Here is an 11,742-nt window from a genome sequence, read left to right on the forward strand (position 1 = left end):
ACAAAGGCCTGTGTGGATGGAAGAAGGCCCACCACATTGACCTGCATCTTAAGCACAGAACAAACAAGATAGGCTACACTGGAACTCAACATTGCTACATCCATAAATAGTGATGAGTGCACATGAAGATTTTGAAGGGCTTTCCGACTGTCTTGGTCAGCTCAAATTTCCTCGATCATCCTATAGTTACAGTAAACATGCAGAATGAATTCTGTCCAGTTCTATACAATAGAACTTTTCTATAAAACGGAAAATATTTATTGCTCTAGCAGCATGGTTTTCAAATCACACAAATAGCTTTTGCTGGCAAATCCTCTAGCTTTCGAGCATGAGCAATATCTTTCACTAGAGACTTTCTGCTGTTCCGCATACAAGAATGGGCCTCAAAAGGTAGATCCTTATATTAACATTATGGATAAGATGTTTACACAATCGCAGAGCAGGAGATTTTTTTTTTTTTGTTGAGTCCTGAGGAATATGCACCTGAGTTTGATAGTCATATGTGGAATCTGAAAAAGAGAGAAGGATAGTATATTAATCAATAATGTGATGCTTATTCCCAGTACAGGAGACCCCCATCTAGATTCCTTAACCTAAAGCAGCACGCCGGAGAGCAGGATGGTACAGACAACAGATGGCAGTAGAAGCATAAAAAAGAAAGCAAAATCATCAAGGCATCAAATCCAAATCATCTATCATCTGCTAACTGTCCCATCCTCAGAGTAGCTCTTTGTTAAAAGAAAGACAACAACACTACTTTATTTTTCTTTTCTCTTCCACTGTTCAAACAGGATGTTGGCTTGTGACTTGCAAGCAATAAAATAGTAAGCTGCTGGCAAGCCTCGCACTGATACCATCCGAAGGACAAAGACCTATCCTCAGCATCTTCAAATGGGATTAGACAAGGGCAATCATGAAGTTCATATTTTATTCATCATTTTTGGCAAGAGTCAACCGGAAAAAAAAAAAAAAAAGTGCCATGGCTGCTGCATTTTTTACCCAAACAAAATTATGTGACAAAAGTATTGGGAAAGAGACCATCTATGGGCAATTAAGGAGAAGCCAAAACCTCTTCCCAGCTCCTCCCTCTCCTTATCAGCATGAAAAGTGAAAACAACCCATGGCTTCCTGTCAAATTCTACACTAGTTTATTTGATTCTTTTGAATTCTCTTTTTTCTGACAAACCCAAAGAAACCATTTTTCAGAGCATTCCCAGTATCTTCACCTTAGCCATAACAGTAAACCATCATCATCAACAACAAACAGCTTAAGCAACTGCTCAAAAACTAATATTACAATACGATAACAGCCACTTGGTCTAACCATGGCCAACAAAGTAAGGCTCTCAGAGCCCATTAACATAAGAGCAAGGAAAATAGAATGAACTGAGGCCAACCCAGCAAATGAGAACCTGGTTCCTAGATATCAGTAGAAAATCTCTCTCCCCCCCCCCCCCCCCCCCCTCTCTCTCTCCTATCGACTACATAGACCAAGCAATCCTAAGCTACGAGAAGAAAGTGGCAAGCTGATACAGCATCTGATTAAACTTGAGAAAGAATGGGAGAAGCCCATGACAGACCAATGTGAATTTGCTGGTGATTGGTGAGGAAGGATGGTGGGTTGTTCATTGCCTCCCTCTCTCTCTCTCTCTCTCTCTCTCTCATCTTCCTTTCTATCACTGATTGGAAGCAGAGGAATCAGACGGTGGCTTACTGGAGATGCCGCCGTGCTCCTCTTCACCCTGTATCCACGCTGGGATATGGAACCCTGAGAAGCCACCACCATCGCTGAATATGAATCCCGTGGCTGTAACTGATGGCCACGATGAATGGATTCCTGCCGGGTGGATCTGATGACCGGCCGCTGCAGCAATCGGATCCATCCAAGAGCGAACCGATGTCGAGTTACTGGACTGAAGGGTTCCCCTCTGAGAAAAAAGCTGGCTTAGGCTGAGCGCCGGGTGCAGTGGTACCGCCTGCGGTGGTGGCATGTTGGACCCATAACCTCCATCACCTCCGCCGCCGCTGCCGCCGTCGCCAGTCTCCGCTACATTCCATGCAACAACTTTCTGGTTTTGCTCGGGCCAGCCGGCGGAGGTGGAGCCGAAGACTAGATTGCCAGAGAGAAAGTTCTGCTGGGAGGAAGCAGCAGGTGTTTGATTCTGGTGAAACATGGGATCTTGGAAGGATTGAAGGGAGAGACGGAGGTCTTGGGCTTGGTTACTGCTGCGGGATACGAGGTCCGGCGGGTAATTCTGGTAAGTGGATGAAGCAGTTGTGGTGGCCATGGGAAAGAAGGTCTTGATGGTGTCCGCAATGGAGTCGGAATTCAAGGAAGGAGGGAGGAAAGTAGCACTGCTGTAGGCGGCTTGGTCAGCAGCTGGCTCGGTAGGCACAGGCTCTTCATGGAGGTCATGTTGATTGGAAGGTCGAGAAGGATCGGAGGAGGAGGTGGTGGTGGTGGGCGGACGCCAGCGGGGGAGCTCAGCGAGCTCATCAATGGAAGCCTTGGCGTGCTTGAGGAGCCAATCGACGGCCTTGCTGGGGCGGTCATAGCCAAGGCGGTCCTGGACATCGTAGAACTGGATAGCGGTGTGGGCCGAGAGGCGGACACGGCGGTCCCGCAGGCCCTTGGCGGTGCACACCTTGCTGTGCCGGTCCTTGCGCCCGGTCGACCTCACAATGTGGCCCCCCGAGACCTCCACGACCTCACCGGCGGCCCCTCGCAAACCCCCCATCCTAGAATTATGGGGCAGCGGCCGCCGCTGCTGCTGCTGCTGTTGGTGGTGGTGGAGGAGGAGGAGCTGCTGCTGGTGGTTCCTGTGGTGGTGGCTGCTCTCTTCCATCCTCTCCGAGAGACGAGCATGTTCTGATGAAGAAGCCGTGGTGGCCGAAGAGTATTATTGGTCGCTACTGCTGTTGCCGCTGATGGAAGTAATCGATCCTCTTTCTTCGTCTTCTCCTCTTTCTCTTCCTCTTTTAAGTTTCAGAGGAAAGGCAGGCCGCCGCCTCTTAAATTTTCACTTCAGAGGCGTGGGTGCTCCTTCTGGTATCTAGACTCTTTCGTTTATTTCCCTCTCTTCCAGTTCTCACCTTTAAACTGTTCCTTCCAACTCCTCTTCGACTTGTTGCTTTGCTAAAATCTGGTTACAGTGCTCCTCTTGCCTTATCTTCCAAAGGGTTTGGACAACCAACACCCCGAATTCCATCACCAACAGCACTTGCTCGCTCTAGTCCCCACAACAACAGCAACAAAGAGGCACTTCAAAGATGCTAAAGAATAGAAAGCAAATAAACAACAACAGGAGGAAGTGATACAACTCTATTCCCTCTTTCTTTTTTTCTCCCTTCAAGTCTTGTCACTTTAATTTCAAAGTCCTTGGCCTTGGTAAAGAGAGAAGATAGTCTATTGGCTCCAAGTCTTCCTTTTATTGAGCAGAAGCTGCAGGAAAACCTTTACATTTTAGCAGCAAATGGAGGAGGACAAGAGTGAAAGAATAGGTGGGAAGCGAATGGTATAAAGTAAGAGCGGAGTATTTCAGTGCTAACTGTGAAGAAGAGAGAGAGTACGGACTGGACCTATAGGAGGAGGTTGGATGATTCCACTGGAGGAGAGGGTGGCGCGCAGACAGATAAGCGTCAGAGAGTAAAGATTATGGTGAGCTCAGCCGTATAAACCCCATCTCTCCCAAAGTAAATCCCACCACCAAAATAATAGACCTCTCAGCGCTGCCCTAGCTTGTTGGCAGACAAAAGAAATGAAACACAAGCCTCTCTCTCTCTCTCTCTCTCTCTCTCTGTGTTGTGTGTGTGGGCAGTCTGGACAACGACCCTTTCCAGCTTTTGGTTTTCTCACCTTTATTGCGGCTTTGGCAAAAGAAACATCACCTTTCCTACCCCTGTTGTTGCCAAACTACCCACCACCATCGTATTACCCTCTTCTCCTTCTAGATACTGGTGTAATGGTTTACATATAATTTTATCCTCTATAATTCTGAGCATTTACTAAGCATTTCTTTTTTTTGTTTTCTTTTGGTTCATTAATCATTAGTATGTTAGCAGATAGGATATCCTGGGAATAAGATGAATAAATTCTAACTTGACAATCACATATATATATATATATATATATATATATATATATATATATATATATATATATATATATGCATGCTTTTTTTTTTTCAAAAAAAAAAAAAAAAGAGCAAAACTACGAGTATGACAGCTATATATCAGGTGTATACTTTCTAATGGGTGCCCACAAGAGCAGACCATGGCATGTGACATGCAAAGCAAGGATGTCTAGAATTATATCATGAGCAATAATATAGGAACTCACTGGGTGGTCGACACCAAGACACTAGAGGAATACAGGATCCACATGGGGGGTTGGCAGAAGACGCCGCCCATGTTTAGAGTGTCACTGTTGCACTGGCATCACAACCAGCTCAACCCCCATGTCAGTGAAAATTTTACTTCTGAAGCAGACTTAATTGGAATGAATCGCCAACCGAGCATTGCATTATATATGATAGCTTTTCAACTTCATTGTATTAAATAATAACCTCATCATGCTCCAAGCATAATGAATATTAGTGTCTCACATGATGCACTAGTTGCGTAACTAAATGAATGTTTAATATATATATATATATATATGTTTGTATATGTATATATGTATATGTATATGTATCCATATACGCACGTACAAGTTTATTCTAGATATATTTTCTATTGTAAATAATAGTAACTTTGTTGGAACCGAGGACACTGGCTTGACATATTGGTAGTTGCACAGCTAAGCTAGTTGGATGCTGAAGATTTTTTTACTTGGAATCTATGAAACATTGTCATATTAGCAAAGTCATGTGGTCCTTCCGATGGGGTGGTCTCATGCTTGCCTGGGTTGTTTTAGCCCTCCATCTGAGGTTCAAAGTGAATTTTGGGCTGAAACTGGTGGGGTGCGTGCCATTCCAAATACACCTAGTTTAAGAAATGTTTGCTCGATCAAATATAAGTTTTGGATTGGATTGGAATCCATCAACAAACTCAGGCAGCAGGCCTCTGCAGCATGGAAACTTTTTCTGGAAGAGTATGGGCAGTGTGTCATGCTTTTGCTGGGATGATTCAGTTGTCCTATACTTAGATTTAGTCATGTGCAAGACATGGCAACCGGCCATATGCTTTTGTGCAGATGCCTGCCTGATGGAAGAGAGAATGCAAAGAAAAGCAACATTCGTTTTGTACAAATCAATTCCTTTTGAGCATGAAATCAAACTTCTGAGCTGGATAAAGCCTATCAAAATTTCAATGAGATATTTAGCGAAGACAAGATTCAAATCTAGGTCTCTTGTATTAACACCAAGAAGAAACATCATCAAGTAGGCAAAGTTTCCTCATATTTTGATCTTGTTTGTAAGTCAAGTTGATTTTATTTTTTGTTGAAAATGTCTATGATCTGACCTGCAAAACAAGAAAGGATATCCCTTATCCATAGATTTGATACCCTCTTTACCAATGAGTTGGTTGACATTTTCAAACTATAATTAAGAATATAGGTGTGTGGCACATGTGATGCATATGACTAACATAAGAGAAAAGTATAACAACATATATGGTTGTGATAATTAAGCACGCCTTTTCAATTAATCTCACATCCTTATAATTATTTCTTCAGAGCTCAACCAACCAGCAAGTGCGTTCCTACGCAAATCATCACTAGGCAAATCAAAAGTCAACACCGCAGCAGCAAAGGCACAGAAGCCATATTATAAGCTGTCAAAATGTCTGAGACCCAACTCTTTTCCCTCTTAATTCCATGGTCTAAAAAACTTGTTGAGGAAACAAAATTAGTTTCAATGCTTTTGATAGTATATTTATTGGATGCAGAATGTTTGTGTTTAAAAAAAAAAAAAAGATCTTTTTTTTAATATTTCTTATAGTTTCTGATGCTTAGTTTTGTTTTCACTTTCAAATATTATTAGAGAATTGGGACTTCTTTTTTTGGGTCTTGGACAATACATAAGACATCAACTTCCCTTTTTCTGATTGGTTTGGAATTTGCTGCATCTTTTGACTTCTTTCAATGTGCTGGCTGGTAAAGGTCTGGGAAAATTCCTCATTGGACTAGTGAAGCATCATTAAAAGGAAAGTTTAGCACTTGACTGGTGGTTACAAGACTATTCCTTCACATGATGATCCCATCTTAATATACCATCCATGCATGAGTTCTTCTCCATAGGATTGGTGAAGGCCTGACCACCTTGGGAGCTTTGTGAGCTGCTGGCTGAGGCCTGCATGTGAACAGCTAGCCCTAGGAAGCTGGCATGGTGGCATGGGCTACAAACACATGCCCCCTAAAGATTGTGGCGTGTCACGCACCTCCAATTATTGATAGGAAAGGAAAAGCAAAGGGACAACAAAAGGAGATCCAAAAAAGAGCAATATCTTCGCTGAGGGAGACATGCATGAGATCAACTGGGTGCAAATGACCTCCGAGAGCGACGTCTCCTGCAACCCCGACCGCGACGCCCGGATCTGAACCCAACGCATGCCCAAGAACCCGAGAGAGAGAGAGAGAGAGAGAGAAAGAGAGGATAAGTTTTGCCACCTAAGATGGTAGGGATTATAAATGAAGCGTGCCACGCTACTAACCTCAAGTTTTTACTCAAGTTGGTTGGGTGGATAAATCAATATGGATGGAAGGAGAGACAAGCATGACATGAACAGTTGGAAGTGTGAATAAATGTGGAAGCGTAGGCCATTTATTATGATCTCCCATGAAACACGTTCTAGCTTGATTTTTTCTTTTTTTTTTTTTGGCAAAGACAAGGCCGTTTTCACCTGATGGTTACGGAAAATGATCGGGTTGGGTCAAGTCAAATATTGTGTCGACTTGGGCTTTGGTTTCACTTAAGAGTCTTGGCTGTAATTAAGTCCGTTTTGAACCAGCATTTCCTTTTCCCATGAGGGGACCGGTCAAATTTAGGGTTCAGATATTGTGCGCAATGGGATGAACATTACGTCCCTTTATAGAAGAATCTGACCTAGCTGGCTAGCTCCAATGAAATGCACGGTTCTTTGTTAGCAAAGTATGAATAAGTGTGGTACAGGATTCCCATGAAACCCCCTTATCTGACTCTATGATGTACATTGCAATCTTAAAGTGATGACTTTTATGGCATATTGGATTGGACGGAGTTGGATTTTGGAATATGAATGGAAACAAGTAACTCTCATTCTAATAATTTGGTTGAGAGGAGACTCATCCCTACTCGAGAACAAGAATGCTCCAATTCTCCAAAATATAATTCCTACTCTCTCTTAGTATTCAAATCGCATCCTGATTCCAATTTTGATTCCGATCATAAACAAAATATATTGAGAAAATATAATCTGTTGCCATGCCTCTCCGATGAGGTGTGACGGGCGGGACAGCTTGGATTGATCATCTTGTTGGAGTAGGTAGGCACCAATCAAAATTCTGATCACCTGCAAGAAAGTTTGTGCTCGCCGAAGAAAGAGATGGGAATTTTTTCGATGGGGGGACCCTTTGATGCTTAAATCAAAGAGTGTCGGAGAGGGAGAATAGTGAAAAAAGATAGTGAAAATATTTGAAATATAGTAGTGTTTAGAGAGTTCTGATAGTTCAAAGTGAGTCCTCATTTTTGTAGTGAATTGTTGGCAATTAGTTACGGAGCTAGCTATCCACGTAAGCCATTATAACTGAATGCCAACTCAGCATAATCCACATGCCAAAAGTAGCTCCTTGTGGCTCTCGAACTGTAGGACAGTTTATAGAGAGTTAGGGCAAAGATGAGATGAGATCGATAGTGAACCGATGATGCTGATCTCGTCCGATTGCTAACCTCTTGTGATCAGCTACCAATCGATGATATCAATAGAACACATATCATAGGTTTTTCAGTGTTACATATTTGCCACATCTTCAAAGGTCGGATATGTAATCAGGTGGACCAAATATGGTCCAACACGACCATTCCAGTTTTTATTCCAATCCATTCTAATTCTAATTTTGATTTCACTCATAAACTAAACATGTTCTAATTGTTTCCTCTTGAAGAATTTGTTGGTTATTTTATGTTTCCCATGTCTTCAGGGAACTGGTAGCTTAGCTTGATTACTCCATAATACTTGTTTTTATTCCGTCTCTTCTCTCCCTGTTGAAATAAGAACTCTAGTTGTGGCTAACAAGGCAGAGGTGCAATTCTCTCATTGAAGGATTTTTTTTTTTTACTTTTTATTTTATTAGGTATTTGACCTCCTAATGTACCAAAAAAAAAAAAAGAAAAGAAAAGAAAAAGAAAAGAAAAAAAAGGATTTATTGGTTATAGATGCTATCCAATAGATTGCTCAGCCTCAAGATGCATTCTGGTGCCTTCATATAATTTTTGCTATAATGTTGAAGTGCATCTCATAGATCATACGCAACTTATCAAGATCCTATGAAGAAAACATGTTTTTTTTTTTTGGGTAAAGATGAAGAAAACATGTTTTCGGAGCATTCGAGCTATAAATTACAGTAATAAAATGATGAAGCGCGCCCACCTTAGCTTTACTACGGTCCCAGCTAGCGGTACTAAGCATAGAGCAAAATCACTCACCACCTATGACTTGTGCTGCTTCCATTTGTCACACATAAGATGAGGACACTACTCATGGGAGCCACTAGATCTAGCTCTACACCCCATGTGTGCATCAGCACTATGATTAATTTGGAGCCAAGCACTGAATTAACAATGCTCTTTTGATTAATTTTGATTGGATGCACAGGTCCTGAGAAAGGATCTTGTAGGGATCCACTAAAATGTAGAAAGAGGTAAAATAATGTGAACTAGTTGATAATTCCCCATCTCAGTTCCTCTACCTTTTGGGATTGTAAAAGAGAAACAAAGGTTCTTCTTTCAAAAGACAAGCAAGTAATATGGTTTCTCCTGCATCCTGGTCCCTATTGCTACTAGTGGAACCTGACATATGTGCCAAGGCTCAGCATGTTTGTTTGCTAGGAGGCTATGATTTTTAAATTCTAAACGGAAAGCATAAACGAAGTCATGCTTGGTAAAACCCAAATGTTCACCCTATCCATATACAGTCATGCAAATTAAAAAAAAAAAGCATCCAATATATTAGGATAGCAGTTATCCCGGGTAAAGACAGTGAAACCAAGCAGAAGCATGGAATTTAGTGAGATGAGGCCTGTATTCGATCCATAGCCTTATGCAGCAAACGTGCATTAGATTTGAGAGGGGACAAGTGGTAAAAAAAACCAAAGAAAAGGACAATACAAAGAAGGGAGGCATTGGTTCCCAAATTAATCTTGGTTGATGGAAATGAAAGAGGAAAAGGGTGGGAGACAAAAAGAAAATTCCTAGTGCGGTTTGTGAGGTGTTACTATCCTTGTCGAAGCTCTTCGAGGATAAGGTAGCTGGAATACCGTGGGCTTCAAACAAATTCCTTTCAATACCATTGACGAGGTTTGGCTTGTTTCAGGATCATTCATTGTAGAATATATATATATATATATATATTATTATTTTTTTTTTTTTTTTCCTGCGACCAAAAACTATTGAAAAGAATGATTTGCATGACGGAGTAAGAAAAGGAGGAGGTATGTGCAATTTATTTTTAATTATTTATTTAAGTATAAAATGATGGTGATTAACACTCTGATTAGTTTGTTGAAAATATTGGTAGCTTTATAATTTGTTGAATGGAGTTTATGACACTCTAAAAATGTTGTACTAAACTTGTACATATGACTGCAAGCCTGCCCAAAGTGGAGGAACGACAGAAATGGAAGGTGTAAAGCATAGCGTGCATACTATTTGACATTCTCGACCTCAAAAAAATAAATAAATAAATAAAAATTTTAAAAAAAAATCCCTCTCAGCCAGATCGATCTCTTGCTAGATCACGAACCAGCTATGGAATTTATTAATCTCTACTTTTAAGTATAAAAATTTAGAAAAAAAAAAATCACCGAGCTTCAAATTAACCAAGAGGGAGACTAGGCCATGGATGGTGATCCCAATCGAGAGGGACGCAACCGATGGAAGGTGATCCCAACCAAGTGGGAGACATGGGGAAAGAACTCTGGTGCTAGAATGAGAGCAAGGGAACACAAGCTTGAAAGTGGAACCATTTAGAATAAGGATAATTTCATATTACAAGTGTTCCACCAAATGGATTAGAAAATGATCATCCAGTGGTCTATCAGAGCGAACCTAATGGAGAAATCTAAAGATAGGTGCTTTTTGCCAACCAAAAAAAAAAGAGAGGATCGATTTATAAATGGGGACAAGAGGAGGTTTTCTATATGATTTTGATATAATAATGGCATAACTTACAAAAATTTTGTGTGCACTAATAGATGTTTCGTAGTATTTTTCTTGGTTAAATGCCCGCACAAAAATGACATAATAATATGTGAAAACTAGATTAGTGAATCAAAATGCTTCATAAAGTTTGGTAAGAATCGGATATTGGATTATGATGATGAGGCGCTAATGTAGCCTCCAAATCAAAAAAAAAAAAATGGACACATTGAGCCCAAAATCTGACGTTCCAAAGTGTCCAGAAATTCTTTGTGCACCACCGGCGGTGCAAAACGCACCGTTCGCAGTGATTGACTCACATGTGGGGTTGGGATGAGATGCGTGAGAAAAAAAAAAAAATTTCTGACTCTGTGCATGAGTCAATCATTGTACGTGATGCATGTGATTCTGCACTGCCCATGACAAAGAATTTTTCGATTTCCAAAGGACATGATCCAAAACTTTTATTCTGTTGGGCCAAATACTAAATAAGGCCTGCCCCACCTCACTAAAACAACACTTGGAAAGGTGACTCATTGACTCGGCCCCTTTCAATTTTGCAAGCTCGAGTCAATGCAATTACATCACTGCATAGGCTGCTCGCATACATACGGCATGTCTCCTAAAAATGTTTCTATAATCTCTGAAAGATTTGCTTTCATTGGTAGGTGGGGGCTAGAATTGGATTGGGCCAAGCTAAGCCATACCCCTACTCAAGCCCGGCTTGAGGCAGATTCGGCCAATCCAGTGCAGTAGAAAGGAGTCCAATTGGGTGCCCATCTCCATCTCCGATGATCCATCTCCATCTCGATACACTGTCGGAGACCCCTCCGCCTCTCCCTCCCCTTCGAGGACCTCTCTACTGACCTCCCCAAGCCCTCCGCTACATCCACAACCTCCATTCCAGCTGCACGTCCCCATCTCTCACCTCCGATGAGCCCGTCATGGCCAAGTCAATCAAGCACGAGCTCACCATTTTCGGATGATCTATCGATGCCTCTCTTGATCTCCAAACAATCTTGATCTCCGAACAATTCTAATCTCCTAATCTATCGACCCTTTCCTTGATCTCCATCTTCGGACAATCCGCCGACATCTTCATCTCCATCTCCATCTACGGATGATCCGACGGTGGTGACATCGAAGGGGTGGGAAAGGAAGAGGGGTAGAGAGAGGAGAATGGAGCAGACCAAGGAATGGGCCTCTAATCGGGCTCAAGCTTGGGCTCGGGCCATGCCAATGGTATGCCCGAGCCCGACTTGAAAAATGAATAGGCTATATATTCAAGCCCAAATTTGATTTGATTTTATTCGAACCTAGCTCATAGTCCGATTTGAAGTCGGACCGGTCCGAACCCATTTCTAGCTTTACTCGTGGGCCAACCACCCAAGTGGTGATTGTATATATG

At 41.8% G+C, this 11,742-nt stretch overlaps 1 protein-coding gene across 1 annotated transcript; it reads right to left on the reverse strand.

Annotated features, from left to right (window-relative positions):
* Positions 1-1,234: 1,234 nt before the first annotated feature.
* Positions 1,235-3,904, reverse strand: LOC105047270 (transcription factor TCP4). Its single transcript, XM_073259166.1, has 2 exons — positions 3,580-3,904; positions 1,235-3,442 (listed from the first exon to the last, which is right to left on the reverse strand). Exon 2 carries the CDS (start codon positions 2,844-2,846, stop codon positions 1,677-1,679), a length of 1,170 nt encoding a protein of 389 aa, XP_073115267.1. The 5' UTR covers positions 2,847-3,442; positions 3,580-3,904; the 3' UTR covers positions 1,235-1,676.
* Between the last annotated feature and the right edge of the window lie 7,838 nt (positions 3,905-11,742).

Source organism: Elaeis guineensis, chromosome 6, assembly GCF_000442705.2.
Source record: "Elaeis guineensis isolate ETL-2024a chromosome 6, EG11, whole genome shotgun sequence".
NCBI lineage: Eukaryota > Viridiplantae > Streptophyta > Magnoliopsida > Arecales > Arecaceae > Elaeis > Elaeis guineensis.

Excerpts from the sequence above, each read along its gene's own strand:
- LOC105047270 (XM_073259166.1), bottom strand. The coding sequence starts at position 2,846 with ATGGAAGAGAGCAGCCACCACCACAGGAACCACCAGCAGCAGCTCCTC.